Source organism: Jaculus jaculus, chromosome 19 (genome assembly GCF_020740685.1).
Source record: "Jaculus jaculus isolate mJacJac1 chromosome 19, mJacJac1.mat.Y.cur, whole genome shotgun sequence".
In the NCBI taxonomy this organism is placed as follows: Eukaryota; Metazoa; Chordata; class Mammalia; order Rodentia; family Dipodidae; genus Jaculus; species Jaculus jaculus.
Genome location: NC_059120.1, coordinates 7,030,062 through 7,046,391, shown reverse-complemented (window position 1 = coordinate 7,046,391; position 16,330 = coordinate 7,030,062). Strand labels below are relative to the sequence as shown.

Genomic DNA, 16,330 nt, shown 5'->3' with positions numbered 1-16,330 from the left:
GGAGCACATGTGTGGTGACAGCTGGGTGGAGGTCAGAGGACACCCTGTATGCTGGCCTGTGAGCTTCGTGAAGCCTCTGCCTCTCCGCACCATGATGCGTGTATTGGGATCACAGATGTGCGCCGTGCCACTTCACCTGGCTCCATGTGGGGCTGGGACCCGGACCTGGTCGTCGTGCGTGCTCTGACCACAGGCGCTTTCCCAGACCCGCTCAGATTGCTAAACTTCGGGGCCAGCTTTCCTTTCATCACGCCGTCACTTTGGGCCTGAGTTGTCTACTTCTGTTTTACTCTCCTCTGATTATAGAAGCACAGATTTTTCAAGATTGTTTGCATTTAATCTACATTTATATATGTTTGACAGCATCTAATTAGTGTTACTTATTTTTTTCATTGTGTCTTTTTAAATTTCATAGTTGTATATTAATACCTTACTGACACAGAATGATTTCCATGTTATTTAATTTTATGTAGTTAATGGGTTTCTAGTGTAAAATGTGCTAATAAGCACCTTAATCCTATGAAGTCACTGAGTACGTGTACTTTTAGGTGGGCTACTCAGTCTGTAACATCGCTAGAGATGCACTGTTGTAGGCATGTATTAGATTTCAGTGTTTCCTTCTGCTCAAGACCTCTGTATGCTATACAGCAATTAAAACTTGTGGATAGAGTGGTAGACTGAATTGATATTACAACAACTACTATTTTAGAATGTTCCCTTTGTCTGCCGATAGTGAAATTGTGGTTGTAACCGACTATGACTCCTATCCTGCTTCCTTCCACTAGTGTAGAGGCCGGAGGGCTGTGCTAAAGCTTTGTCACAGATTAAACCATGGGGAGGACCTTTGTCCATGGGACAGAATTCTTATTGTAAAACTATGCTAAACATTTTTATGAGTACCATGACTAAAAGTGACTACATTTATTAAAAATGTTTTGTTGAACTTTATTTTAAAAGGAATTTAGTCTGTTTTTTTTTATACGAGGAAATAGGTTCCAAAAAATTAATTTGACTGAAGTTAAATTGTTTCTTCCATGAATGATTTCATGTAGGCACAGAGGGAGGTTTTGTGATTTGTTTTCAGTGGTGTCTCAGAAGAGTGTGTGCCTGGTATTCACATGTTAGCACTTGAAAGCATTGTGAGGATTCTCTCAGGAATCACATTAAAGAAGTTAAATTCTGCTTAATACCAAGAGGTTGGAAACTGGGTTTAAACAAGAAAGTAACAGGAGCCCATTATAGCAATTTTAAATACTTTTCTATTTACCCATTTGGGAGGAGTCCTGCAGCTGGAAACAAGCAATATTCACTGTGTCAGCGAGGTTTGCCTTGGTGTTGTGTGAAGCATAGTTTTAATGCACTTGTTGATTTTCAAGGGAAGAAGTTGTCATAATTTAGGTAGTGGACATTATTTTTACCATGAGAACATTTCCTCATGGTTTAAGTTCTGTCCAATAGTATGCATACTGGCTTCCAGCTGTGTTCATAGACACATCTTCTTATTAGACAGCGCTGCAGACGTTTATAAATCCCTTCTTCTGAGCCTGTGCCCTCCTGGGGGTGCTGCTGTGTGGGGTATGACATCTCCATGGGTGAGAAAGTCCTCAAGCAGTCCATTGTTCCTCTAGGCTGCGAGGTTGGAAAGTGCTTTATTATATTTAATTGGAAAGGGTCTTGTACTTTCTGCTCCTTCATTTTCACTGTAGTAGTGAAGGCCACATAAGATGAGTCTAAGCTTGGTTCTACCTGCCACCTGTCTACAGGGTATTCAAAAGTTATTGCTGCTCCCAGCTCATCGAGAATCTTAAAGAAAATGCTAGTGTGTAGTTGAAAGAGTGAGCTTCGGGCTAAGTAAGAACTAGCTTCAGTGGAAGGTTTTGCTACTGGGCAGGTAGTTCTTTAGGTCTGGTCTTTTGTTGGGAAAGTGGCCATGAGGATTGACCAGGGATCAGTTCTTTAGGTCTGGTCTGTCATTGGGAAAGTGGCCGTGAGGATTGACCAGGGATCAGTTCTTTAGGTCTGGTCTCTTGTTAGGAAAGTGGCCGTGAGGATTGACTAGTGATCAGTTCTTTAGGTCTGGTCTCTCATTGGGAAAGTGGCTGTAAGGATTGACCAGTGATGAGTTCTTAGGACTGGTCTTTCGTTAGGAAAGTGGCCACGAGAATTTACCAGTGATCAGTTCTTTAGGTCTGGTCTCTTGTTGGGAAAGTGGCCGTAAGGATTGACCAGTGATCAGTTCGTAGGTCTGGTCTCTCATTGGGAAAGTGGCTGTGAGGATTGACCAGGGATCAGTTCTTAGGTCTGGTCTCTTGTTGGGAAAGTGGACGTGAGGATTGACCAGGGATCAGTTCTTAGGTCTGGTCTCTCGTTGGGAAAGTGGATGTGAGGATTGAGCAGGGATCAGTTCTTAGGTCTGGTCTCTCGTTGGGAAAGTGGACATGAGGATTGAGCAGGGATCAGTTGCTGCCAGGTGATATGTGCAGACACCCGACACTCTCGACAACTATCATTGGTTCTGGACTAATGTTTTCAATCTTCCTTCTTTTTTATCTTTAAAATATAGTTTACTGGGCTGGAGAGATGGCTTAGCAGTTAAGCGCTTGCCTGTGAAGCCTAAGGACCCTGGTTCGAGGCTCGGTTCCCCAGGTCCTACGTTAGCCAAATGCACAAGGGGGCACACGTGTCTGGAGTTTGTTTGCAGAGGCTGGAAGCCCTGGCGTGCCCATTCTCTCTCTCTCCCTCTATCTGTCTTTCTCTCTGTGTCTGTCGCTCTCAAATAAATCAATAAATAAAATTTAAAAAAATATATAGTTTACTTATTTCTTTGAGAGAGAGAAAGAGGAAGAGGCAGATAGAGAGAAAGAGAGAATGGGCATGCCAGGGCCTCTAGCCATTGCAGATGGACTCCAGACACCTTCATCCCCTTGTGCATCTGGTTTATGTGGGTCAGGCTTCATAGGGAAATGCCTTAATTGCTAAGCCATTTCCCTAGCCCTAGTCTTCCTTGTTTATCACTCCTTTTCAACTTTCCCTCCCCCAAATGAAAGGAGTACATTTAAGAGTGCAGTTTTATTACTAGGTCATAGAATAAGTTAAAATGAGGATGTGCTCAGCAGACCCACTGACCTGCTGCCAGTTACTGAGAGGAGAGGCTAGATGAGCCCCTTCCCTTTGCATGCATGTCTTCTGACCCCCAGGAAGCTGTGATACCTGCTGGGGATGAGAATCCAATAGAGAATGACCGGCTGCACATTTCTTTGGGGGATTTAAGTATCAAATTCTTTTAACACCTGCTAGCTACTCAGAGCAGTGTTGTAAACCATTTGAAAGGAAGTAGCCAGAGTCTCTTCTATCCAAGGGCTTTTTCAAAAGAATTTTATTGGGCTGGAGAGATGGTTTAGTGGTTAAGGCACTTGTTGCAAAGCCAGGTTCAGTTTCCCAGGACCCACATAAGCCAGATGCACAAGGTGGTGCATGCATCTGGAGTTCATTTGCAATGGCAGGAGGCCCTGGTGTGTCCATTTTCTCCTTCTTTCTTTCTCTCCTTCCCTCTTTTTCTCTCTTTCAAATAAATACATAAAAATAAAATATTTCTTTAAAACAGAATTTTACTTCTACCCGCAATTATTTTTATATATGACTATATGTTTGTTGGTCTATTACATGCATCGTAAGCTTCAAAACAACTGTCGGTCTTTGCTTACAGTTGTACTATGGCCCCTAACCCAGTGCCTGGTACATTGTAGGTACTCAGCTTATACTTATTAGTTGGAGAAATAATCCATGTATCTGGTTGGTAAAATTGGGTGTGAATAAATAGAAACTTACAGTTTGCACTGTTCTTTTTTTTTTTTTTTTTTTTTTTTTGAGGTAGGGTAGTGTCTTGCTCTAGCCCAGGTTGACATGGAATTCAGTATGTAAGTGCTATGATTGGAGGTGTATCTTCATCCAGTAGGTGGCATTTCATGAGTTGTGCGCCTTTTTCCCAGTGGTGCACCTCTCCTATGCTGTAGGAGTGCTTTGACCCTTTCATTTGATGTAGTTGTCGGTCTGCCTTCATTGAACTCTGCCATGTTGTCATTTGTACCTAGTTGCCAGTGTGTTTGGATTTAGGACCACCATATTGTTATCTGCCCCATTTGTTCTTAGTTCCCTTTTTCATATTTTCTTACTTTGTTTTGGATTGAGTATTTTATATGGTTCCATTGTATCTCCACTATTGCTTTATCAGTGAATACACTTTGTTGCCTAGGAGCTATGCTGGACCCTTTTCCTCTATCAGTCTACTTTAGATAACGGTCTTTACTGCATGTTGCCACTGGGAATTGGTAATGCTTCCCACTTCTTCCTTTCCATTCTCAGTCTGTTGTCTTCATCTTATCCATGAGGTGAACCCCACAGTATATACTTTTGCTTTTAAACAGTTATTGTCTTAAAAATTTTAAATCAAAGACAGTATTTTTGGAGGCTGCTCAGGACGCTGTGCAGGCTTCACGTGAGCATCACCTTTGTAGAGTTGCTTCTTGTGTGAAGGCGAAGAGAGGGCGTCAGGTTAATAGCAGTTGGTGAGTGTCTTAACCACATCAAATCAGTCATTATGAGAAGCTCTTATGGACACAGATGAAATTATAAGATACACTTTAAAATGAACTTGGTTCAAGTACAGCTGTACTACAAAATGCAATAATTATACCAATCTGCCACTTGATTGTAAGTAAAATCATTGTAGAATGTCTGAAGTATTGCCTATAGATGTGTTAAAAATAGCAATAGCTTTATAGCCATAATAGCATTATACACATGCTGAAAGGCACTGCACCACAAAATGTTCCATTTATTACAGTGAGCCACGGTGTTACGGCAGCGTGCCTCCCACCGTGGAAATGAGTGGGAAGCTTCAGCTAGGCCGATGCCTATACTGTTTTTTTTTTTCTGAATGTTCCCCTTACTTGCCCCCCAATAGCTAGTTTATACCCATTGTATGCGTGCTTTTTTCAAAAGTAGAGATAAACATGAAATGGTCAAAATGTTCCTATAATCCTCCTCACCTCATAGAAGTATTATTAAGGGTTAGTATATTTCCCTTCTGTGAATATTATTTTAGAAGTGCAAATTATATTTCATATTCAATTTGTATGTTGCTTTTATTTCCTTATTATTGTAGGATAAACATCTCTCCAAATCATAAAATTGTTTGAAAACATTTTCATGGCTATTTAATATATAGATGTACCATGCTTCTCATATTATAATTTGCATAGGCTTTCCTGGTTTCTATCATATAGATTCTTTGTACAAAAATCTTCATCAGCATTTCTGAATTCCTTAATATAGATCCTGGGAATAAGGAGAAACAATTCTAAATACATTTTTAGTACATTTAAAAAACATTTTTAAAGTGTTAAAAGATTACCTTTCTGAAAAGTTGACTGTACTGATTAACATTTGCTAGCTTAATTTTTAAGAGAAAAAAATGCTCAGTTTATTGTTGTTATGACTGAAAGTTTTCACATGTGAAATAGCCACTTATTATTCTTTTGTGAAATTTTTCATTTTTGTCTCATTTATTGATAAACCTTTGTTTATTGTTGATTTGGGAGAATCAACAATATATTGTCTCACAGTGAATTTATTTCCTTTTCTATCATATTATTTGTTTTCCTTTGAATTTGATTTATGTACTCTGTAAAATATAGATCTTTCAAAAGACAATTTAATGGCTGGGAGAGCTCCCAGGATAAAGTCTCTTGCTGTGCAAGAGAGGCAGCATAGTGTGATTTGGGTCCCCAGGATCATGTTAGCTGGTTTCAGCAGTGTATGTGTCTTTCCCCAGCATGTCTAAGAGAAGATGGGAGGTGGAGTCAGGAGACCCCAGAAAGCTTGCAGGCCAGCCAGTCTGGTAGGCAAATAAGAAAGAGACCCTGCCTCAAACAACGGTGAGGACTGGCACCCAAGGTTGTCCTCTGACCTCTACATGCATGTCTAGCATGCATGTGCCTACATATGTACCTGTGTGCGCACACATGTGCATGCGCACACACACACACACACACACACACAGATGAAAATAATTTAATTCAGAAAAGTTATTTTTAAAAATCTCGCTTTTTCTATTTTCATTCGTTGCATGTAGACTTATAAATCTCTTTACAGCTTCTCTTACATTTTTATATTTTTCTTCTATGTTTTATATTTAATTCTAAGTCATATAAAGTGGGTTTTTTTAAAAATTTATGGTGTTGAATTAGGAACAAAAATTGATTTTTTTCAAATGCTAATCTGTTGTTAGTGCCAGTAAAAAAGCTATTCCCTGGCTAGAGGTCTTATAGTTCCTTTAACGCATGCAGGTCCCCAGTCTCCCACTCTGCTCTTTTAGTCACCTGTCTCTGCATCAGAGGCCCGTTACTGTTCTGCATTCATGTATTCTGTTTTTCTTCACGGTTTAGTCCTCTCTGTAGGGCAATAGAGTCTATTTACCTGGTGGCTCATGCTGTGAGTGTTCTAGCTGTTTTTTTTTTTTAATTTTGTTGTTATTTTTATTTATTTATTTGAGAGCGACAGACACAGAGAGAAAGAGGCAGAGAGAGAGATATAGATAGAGAGAGAGAGAATGGGCGTGCCAGGGCCTTGAGCTACTGCAAATGAACTCCGGATGCATACACCCCCTTCTGCATCTGGCTAACGTGGGTCCTGGGGAATCGAACCTCGAACCAGGGTCCTTAGGCTTCACAGGCAAGCACTTAACTTCTAAGCCATCTCTCCAGCCCTGTTTTTTTTTTTTTTCAATAGCTAATGTGAATACAAAAATGCTACACTTTCTCTTACTGGCATAATTGAAGGTTATTAATTTTTTTTAATTTTTAATTTATTTATTTGAGAGTGACAGACAGAGAGAGAAAGACAGATAGAGGGAGAGAGAGAATGGGCGTGCCAGGGCTTCCAGCCTCTGCAAACGAACTCCAGATGCATGCGCCCCCTTGTGCATTTGGCTAACATGGGACCTGGGGAACTGAGCCTCGAACCGGGGTCCTTAGGCTTCACAGGCAAGCACTTAACCGCTAAGCCATCTCTCCAGCCAGGTTATTAATTTTTAAAGGAATTATATTAACTCTGAGCTCTGTATTTTCAGTCATTGTTAGAGTTGATGTTATAGAGTTTTTTATATCTAATTGTAATATCTGCAAATGAAAATTTACTTTTCTTTTCCAGGAGTTAATCTGGATTGGCCAGTAATTCCAGAGTAATAATTTTGATAGTAGGTATTTTCATCACAGAATAGCTAAAGTTGTGGTTCAAGAGCAACTGTATCAACTTCCTGTTAAATCTGAAAGTCATCCATGATTATCTAATGTGAGATGAGCTAACCTCTGCACTAGTTTGTCTTGGGCAGGTATGCAAAGATCCTGGGAAGTGCTCATTTCTTCATCACAGGCAGCATCTGATGACCACTGTTGGATCCTTTAAAGGAAAGGAGACTTGAGAGGGAGACCAATGTTGGGAGGAGGAGGAGGAGGCTTCGGGGAAGCTGGGCCAGTTTCTGCGCTTCATTTCTTTGCGAGCTGGTCTGGGGGGCCATGGGGGGGCATGGTGGCAGGCAGCAGGGTCTCCCAGAGAATGGAAGGAGGGGTGGCGCTGAGCCGCACTGCAGACCCCTTTAAGAGGGAGGGTTGTGGAGGTCTTAGGCTCACCGTTACAAAGCACCCACCGAGCTGCTTCTTCACCCTGGCATGTTCTTTGTGTCTTTTCCTTGTTATGCTATTCCCTTATTTTTTATTCCATGTGCTGGAAACTTACGTGGCTCTTTACTAAATTTTGTTTAGCAGTGTCTTCTGTGCATCTGCAGGATGTCATTTCTGTTCCAGGAATCAGAGTAGTTTTCTTCACCTCGCCTTCCTTGCTTGTCTATTTTCTTTGGATGCTGACAGAGTGTGTGTTTTGCTCTCTGTTTGCTTATATATGAATGGTGTGTCTGATAGGTCATCACAACTGTTCTCAGCAGCTGGCAAGCAGCAGTCACATGTGGCTTTGCTGAACAGATGACTCTGGCCACCTTTCCACCTGTGCCTGGCTTGCACACTTTTCAAAGGTACAGTACATGGAGAAAACATTTTTTACCATGCATGCTTAGAAGGGTGTTTCTGTGTTCCCCTCTATGCAGAATTTTCATGTGGACATCTGGTCCTGTGGTGGACATCAGTCTAGAATCTTCTTTGGATGAAGCGAACCATTTTTGGTTCCCCTGTCCCAGCATTATGCAGTTCTCTGGGCACGGGATTTTAAAAAGAGGCATGCCACTAGAGAGGATGGAATGAGTTAGAAAGTTCGGCTGCCTCATGGATCCATCTTTTTACCAGAGAAGCTGCAGACTCTGGCATCTTTCCCTGTAGCACAAGCACTGTTTCTCTCAGCCAGGCACCATGCGCATAGGATGGTGCAGTTGCACTCTGCAGTAGTGCCTGACATGTACAGATAGCCAAGCTATCCGAGGGCTTTCATCAGAGGTTAACTTAATTCTGTAAAAAGTATTTATTTGAGAAACAGAATGGGTGAACCAGGGCCTCTTGCCACTGCAAATGAATCCCAGACACATGTACTGTGTCGTGTGTCTGGCTTTGCATGGGTCCTGGGGAATTGAACCTGGGCTAGCAGGCTTTGCCAACAGTACCTTGAACTACTGAGTCATCTCCCCAGCCCACTTAACTTCGTTTTGGAAGCGGGTGCTCTCATCTTTTTTGGTACCATTATGTAGGATTGCGTGAGAAGATGGGAGAGGCTGCAGTGGGAGAGTCCATGTGGACACCTTTTGAGTTGAGAATACAGCAATTCATGCACAGCCACCTTCGTTAACTGAAGTTATAATGAAGAAATAATCATTTTTTTTTAAATCGGCCACTGCACATGGTATAGTGTTTGCAAGTCTAAGCTTTGCTGTCTGTGTTGACCTGTGCGATCTTTCTACTGTGGCTTTCTCACTCAGGCGTGTATTTCTCTGTCCTCCACTGTTTTTTCTGACGTTTGCTCCTGGGGAAGTGCACTTAGTGCCTCGTGTCTCTCTCTGCCCCTCTTGTGGGCAGCATTCCAGGGGCACGCGTGCACAGAGGCTGAAGCAGAGTGCCCTTCTGCACTTCTCTGAGCTAGCTGTCAGGGTTAATTGCTGATGCTTTGGAGAAATGGTCACTACTTCCAAAGCTGTTTTTCCTCAGTTGTATCTAAGATCTAACGGTACAGTTACAGTTTCCGGAATCCGTCTCATTGGAAAGTAGTAGCAGATAGGCAGCACTAGGGTTCTGCGATCTCACAGGAAATGATTAAGTGATGCTCACTGTTACCTCTTGACTCCTTCAGCTCTGAGGCTAATTTGTTTTAGGCAAAGATGGTCTGTAGCCTAGTCCCCTTAGTTAACTGTTTTCCTTAGTGCTAAGCTTTGCTAGTTCACTTCGGTTAAGGTAGGTGTGTGCGTGCTCTCAGGGACTCCAGGTTAGGGAAGCAGTTTGTCTTCCTACCAGTCAGTGCTCCTGAGCAGCCTCCAGGTGCGTCCACACACTGCGCTGGGGATTTCAGTGCTTACCGTTCTCCACTTAGTGGGACAGATTTGGGGTAGCTTTGTGGAAGAACTATTAAGAGGGGGCACAGACAAGGGAATGAAGACAGAGCGTAATTACTCTAAATACTTCCAGTTTAGTTCCTATTAAGCATTTGATTAAAACTTCCAAAACTCTGTGATTATGATCCATATTAAAATGCTAAGATGGTTTTCTGTCTTTTCAGTTTGATGAATTAATCTTGAAATGGTGAAAGTTGATTCTCACAGCTTATCTATTACCATTGTGGGCAGTAATTCAGCAAATCAACTCACAAAGATGTTATTAGTCACATGCCTGTAGTTACAGGCCATAATGAAACTTGAAATGATAGCTCCATGGGGAATGCTGGTCCTTGCCACACAGTTGCACCCAAGACACCGAGCTGTGTTGTATGGGTTGGGATTGGAGAAGGGGATGAACAGGGGACTCAGACCTTAGCATGTTGGCATGGAGATAAGCCATGGTAGAGGAATGGTGGAGGAGCTCCAGAGCAGGTACCAAGACAATTTAAAGGGGACAACATTGAGCTGGGGTGGGGGAGAGTGCAGAGGAGTGGGGCAGGTTGAGTCAGTGAGCCGTGACTAATCCCACGCGGTTCAGGCGTGTCGGTAAGCTGTGACTAATCCCATGCGGTTCAGGCGTGGCTGTGAGCCGTGACTAAGCTCCGTGGTTCAGGCCTGTTGGTGAGCCGTGACCAAGCCCCGTGGTTCAGGCGTGTTGGTGAGCCATGACCAAGCCCCGCGGTTCAGGCGTGGCTGTGAGCTGTGACTAAGCCCCGCGGTTCAGGCGTGTGGTGAGCCGTGACTAAGCCCCGTGGTTCAGGCGTGTCGGTGAGCCGTGACCAAGCCCCGCGGTTCAGGCGTGTCCGTGAGCCGTGACTAAGCCCCGTGGTTCAGGCATGTCCGTGAGCCGTGACTAATCCCACGCGGTTCAGGCATGTCGGTGAGCCGTGACTAAGCTCTGTGGTTCAGGCGTGTCGGTGAGCCGTGACCAAGCCCCGTGGTTCAGGCGTGTGGTGAGCCATGACTAAGCCCTGCGGTTCAGGCGTGTGGTGAGCCGTGACTAATCCCACGCAGTTCGGGTGTGTCGGTGAGCCGTGACCAAGCCCCGCGGTTCAGGCGTGTCCGTGAGCCATGACTAAGCCCTGTGGTTCAGGCGTGTCGGTGAGCCATGACTAAACCCCGTGGTTCAGGCGTGTCCGTGAGCCGTGAATAAGCCCCGTGGTTCAGGCGTGTCCATGAGCCGTGACTAATCCCACACGGTTCAGGTGTGTCGGTGAGCTGTGACTAAGCCCCGTGGTTCAGGCGTGTCGGTGAGCCGTGACTAAGCCCCGTGGTTCAGGCGTGTCCGTGAGCCGTGACTAAGCCCCGTGGTTCAGACGTGTGGTGAGCCGTGACCAAGCCCCGTGGTTCAGGTGTGTCGGTGAGCCGTGACTAAGCCCCATAGTTCAGGCGTCTCTATCTGTGTAGACATGGCCAGAGGCATTCACCTTCACACATGATGGCTGAGTGTCTGAATGAGTGACTGGAGTTGTGTAACATTTGTTCTTGTGGTGATTTAGTGTGATGTATGAGTGTCTTCTGTGAGCCTGGCACTGAGGCAGCTCGGTGTGGGGAACATGACAAGGTACCCATGTGGGCTGTGGCTTAATGAGAGGCAGAAAACTGACAAACCAGTGAAGGTGTAAATTCACAGCGAGAGGACTGTTCAATGACTGAGCGACTGTAATGGGGGGGGGTGGTTGGTGTGGTGGTGAGGGAAGGTCCCTTTGAGGAAATGGAAGTAAGGTGAAACTGGCTTTCTGCTAGAAGTCACTTCCCATTTGGTATATTTACCCTGTTGAAGTCTTTATACTGTCATTGCTATCCTAATACACTTAATTTGACTAAATCCCCCTTTTAGTAGACAGCTTCATGTTGCTGTGATCACCATCCAAACCAGACACAGTTTATGGGAGGAAGGGGTTTATTTCAAGCTTACAGATCCAGGGAAAGTTCCATCAATGATGGAAGCTGGCTTCCTTTCACAGACCCAAGCACAGAGTCAAACCACCAGCAGACACCAGACACCAAAAAGCAACAGCAGGACCTGGCAGCAAGCATTTTCCTCAGAGCTCAAACCTCTCTGCACACCTTAGGGCTGGATCCCAGGATCTGCCTCCAGTGGTATTTCCCCCAGTCAGGGGGCTAGAGACCCAAGTTACAACCATTAATAAAACACCTGAGTCTGTGGGAGGCACACATTCAAACTATCATACCCCTTAAAACATAAGCAGTGAAATTCTCTTTTCTGTCAGTATTTGTGTTGTACCATCTATTGTTACATTGACCATGCTGTTCTCTTCTTTTGCAGAAACCAAAGCTGAAAGATTGGCATCCTCCTGGGGGCTTTATCCTGGGACTGTGGGCGCTCATTATCATGGTTTTCTTCAAAACCTATGGAATCAAGCACATGAAGTTCATCTTTTAGATGTAAGGATGTATGACAAAGAATGAACAGAAAATTGCAGCTGTGGATAAAAACATGCTGCATGTTATAAAATACAGTGCTTTTGTATAAGTTAAGGAAAAAGTATAACTAAATTTTTAAAGAACTATGGGCTTTGTAACTTAAGCGAAGTAACTATTAATGTCGCTGTATTGACCACTATACACACACATACACATATATGTGTATGTACTTTTATTTATTGTTAGAAAATATTGGGAGAGTGACATGAAAATTTACTGATTGAGTCTTTTTGAAGTTATTTCCCCTTGTCCTCTTTTCAAAAGAAAAGGCCGAAGAGATTAAATTTCCCCTAAGAGGTAGCTTCTATTAATGACTACATGTATGTTCTCCTAGTGTTTTTGTTACCTGTATTCCCCAGAGTACAAATCATGTAGAACATATATGGTACAACCTTTCTCTTTTTAGATAACATCAGTGTTTTGCCTTTCCTTGGAGATTCTTCAAGTATATATTGTGATCCAAAGAGGGAACTGTATGTCTGTGTTCCCTGCTGAGGCTGAGTTGGGAGGATCATCTGAGCCACAGGGGGTCAAGGTCAGCTTAAGCAACACAGGGAGACACTGTCTCATGAACAAAACCAAACCACTGTGTGTGGCTGCATGGTATGCAGTATACAATTGTATGACAGTGTATTCATTTGTCAGTCTATTGTTGCTTGGGCTGTTTGCCTTGTGTCTCACATTTACCTTGGTTTGTTCATTAATGTATTATTTTTATGTCAGCGCTTGTGAAATTCTACAGCTGTATAGGCAGTAAAGGTGAAATCTTGGTTTTTAATCTGTGACAACAATAGTCTTGAAGACTTGATTAGCTGTTTATCTAGGAAATCTTGGGCCTTTGAGAATTTCATGTTGATTGCTTAAAGACCACCTCCCCCCAATATCTTTCATCTCTGAGCCTTTTGTGAGACTCTGGGATTACCACCTATTCAAGTTTTGCCTTGGAAGAGGCAGCCAGCAGGGACTTTATTTCGTTCTGAGGAAAATCTACACTTGCCTTCAGAATGGTCCTATGAGGTGATGTTCATGGAAAATGGATATCTGTGATCCTGCCTTCCTGATGATGCTTCATGGGCAGAAAGCGAACTTCAGCTTTGATAAGATGCAGGAGTTCCCACCCCAGCATTGACCTTTCCAGCATCAGCCATCTTGTCTTTTCATGGTGGGAGAGTTCACACCCTAGCACTGACCTTTCCAGCATAATCCATCTTGTCTTTCCATGGTAGGAGAGTTCACACCCCAGCACTGACCTTTCCAGCATCAGCCATCTTATCTTCCATGATGGGGTAGTACAGAGATTATGCTCTGGTCAGTCCCAGACATTGTTTTTAAAATGAGGGTCGGGATACCTGCAAATTTAGTGTCCCTGTCTTGGAGGTAGCATTGTGTATTTGACTTGTCTTATCCAGGGACTTAAGTCTTCATCTGTTTGCATTATGGAGATCGTTTATTGTTACTAGCAAGAAGCAGCTCTTCTTCCGCAATAAACATCTTCAATTAACAATCCACAGGACCTGTTTACTTTTAGCACTTAAGATAGTGTGTTTCAGTTACAAGCAAAACTTAGAGTTTCTTAGAGAGAGGGTTGACTGTCATCTCCCCATTTTAGCAAGTGGTGATAAGTAGAGGATATTTGTCTAGCTCTGGGTCTGTTGTGGTTTTTTTTTGAGGGGGGGGGAAAGAGAGAGAGAGAGAGAATGACAATGGCCACGCCAGAACCTTTAGCCTACTGTAAACAAACTCCAGACATGTGTGGCCCCTTGTGCTCATGTACAGCATTGTGAGCCTGTGTCACTGTGCTTCTGGCTACGTGGGACCTGGAGATTTGAACATGAGTTCTTAGGCTTCACAGGCAAGCACCTTAACTGCTAAGCCATCTCTCCAGCCCTGGGCCTGTATTTTAATTGGCATTTTATTGGCATAAATGAAGAGGAAAGTTTTGTCTGGTGTATAGAAAAGCACCTTTCATTTGAGTAGCTGGATCATACGGTCATCCTCCAGGCACTGATATGCGGTCACCGCATGGTGGGTGAGCTCTGGCTGGTGTGAAGGACCTGTGCTTGTTGAGCCACTTAGTCAGAGTGAATAAAACATGCCCGATGGAAAGTAGAGAGGACCCTCCAGAGGCTGAAGGGTCCATCCCTAGAAAAAGCAACACTGGCCACAGCACAGGTGATGAGTTTGCCTAAGCAGTTTCATAGGGCAATTTTTTTCTCCGTCACTGTTTGGATTCTCAAACTACAGTTGAAGCAGACAGTTTAAGCTCTGTTAAGAGTTATCTCATAGCTGTACTCTTCCAACATATGTGTTCTGCTTTCAGGGATAAGTAGCTCAGCTTCATGGGACTGTCTGTAGGAAATATGGACGGAGCAGCTAAGTGGCTCGTGTGCCAGCTATGCCAGCACACATTCTTCAGTACGTTCTGCGTGAGCCCCAAGAGCTGAGCGGCGTAGGTGTTTCGGCCTTTCTCAGTGTGGTGGTGCAGGCTGGCGAGGTCATGGTGTGACTAAGCATTCAGAAATTGTAAATATGTAGAGTAGTGTAGCCATTCTCACTTCTGCACAGGAAGCTGCCAGGGGATAGTTAACCATGACAGGAGTCCCTCTTCTGTCACTTGTGTGCCTTCTGAAATTGCTCAATACGATTCCTGCTCTTAGCATTCCTTTTCTGTTCCTCATGGTATCTTTGGGAGGAAAGGAACATAGACTAGCGGATCCCCACAGACATGTCCTGACATCTCAGAAAGATCTGGGCCTGATGGTGCTGTCCAATGAAGACAGCCAGTGTGAGAAAAAGACCCAGGGTGGTGGATTCCAGAGTCCCAAAAGACATTTATATATCTGCAGTTTATAAAAGGAAAATGTAGTTTGGATACAAAGCTCATTGAATTGGATCAAAAAATTAGAAGCAAACATGAAAAGAACGCATGCATTTACAGTTTTGGTTTTTATATATTCTCCGCTCCTTGAAGGCGATGGTTCCCACAACAAGCGTAACTCAGCTGCTTTCTGCTTAGTGAGGGTTTCCTTCCCTGCGCCGGGTGGCTGACATTTCTTTCATCACATGTGTTTATGGCAGGGTTACAGTTACTGTGGGACTCGTTTTAAATTTTAACTCATGTTTCTGGACTCTACAACAAATGTTGCATTAACATAGAACTCTTTTCAGTTTATTTTATCAAGATCAAGCCCGTCTGAAAGGGGTGGTGTTTTGACTTTAGAAAGAAATATTTTGTTACCCTCCCACAAGGTGTGGCTGTAAAACAACGAGGTCACCATTCAGTCTGGCTTTGTGGCAGCTGCCTCTCACTACATTGCCATATTTCACGCCCATTGGCATCTTTGCCCGTATGTTGCTGTTGGCCCTGCCTACACATGAGCCTGGGTCTGAACCAGGAAGCTTGGTTCTTGTGTTCTTGGATAGGACTCCGATGGTAATCAGGTGTGCTCTGTCTTCCTCTCTCTGGCCTGGATGTATGTGTGTAGAGGATGCATGATGTGTGTGCATATGTGTGTGTGCACAAGACAGAGGACATCTTTGGGTGCTCTTCTCTCATTCATCCACATTCTTCCTTAACAGAGTCCTGCATTGCGGAGCTCTCACTGAAGTGAACCCGGCAGTTCTCTGGCCTCCTCCACCAGGGTTCCGGACATGGGTGGCCACACCCACACCCTGTCGTGTGTGCATTCTAGGCAGTTGAGCCCAGAATTCTCGGGTCCTCATGCTCATCCACTGAGCCATCTCCCCAGCCCCAGACTGTTTCATCACCTCTCTTGGCACAAACAGTTTCACTGTTTTGTAAATATGCTGTAAAATACTTGTCATAATTAACTGTACGGATGGTTGGGCTAATGGCCTTAGTACAGATGAACATATAACCAAGAAACTGATTATTAAAGATGCACTTTTACCAAACATGGAAAAGCTGCCCTGTCATTCTTGTCTCACTGTGCTGCGTGCTCGGTCAGAGACTTGAGACTTCAGGTATGTGCCGAGGTGTGTGCCCTGCGGGATTGGCTGGGTGTGATCAATTCACATTCAACTTTCCCTCTGCCGAGGGTGCTGGAGTTTTACAACCAATACTGTGGGCAGTGGAGGGGTCACTAAATGAGGGCAAGCTGTAAGCACACTACACACTGTTACCTGGTATCTAGGGAAAGACTACTGTTTTGTTTTCTGCTGACTGGCCTCCCTATCTTGATCTTGTCCTCCACTCCATTCATGGTCCAGGTGCTG

At 43.9% G+C, this 16,330-nt stretch overlaps 1 protein-coding gene across 1 annotated transcript in view; it reads left to right on the top strand.

Annotated features, from left to right (window-relative positions):
- Positions 1–16,009, top strand: part of Pigk (phosphatidylinositol glycan anchor biosynthesis class K) — a 77,756-nt gene extending 61,747 nt beyond the window's left edge. The window contains exons 11-12 of the mRNA XM_004653743.2: positions 11,937–12,055; positions 15,674–16,009. Coding sequence (XP_004653800.2) covers positions 11,937–12,053 — 117 coding nt within the window. The 3' untranslated portion in view covers positions 12,054–12,055; positions 15,674–16,009. The remainder of the gene's footprint in view (positions 1–11,936; positions 12,056–15,673) is intronic.
- Positions 16,010–16,330: the final 321 nt, after the last annotated feature.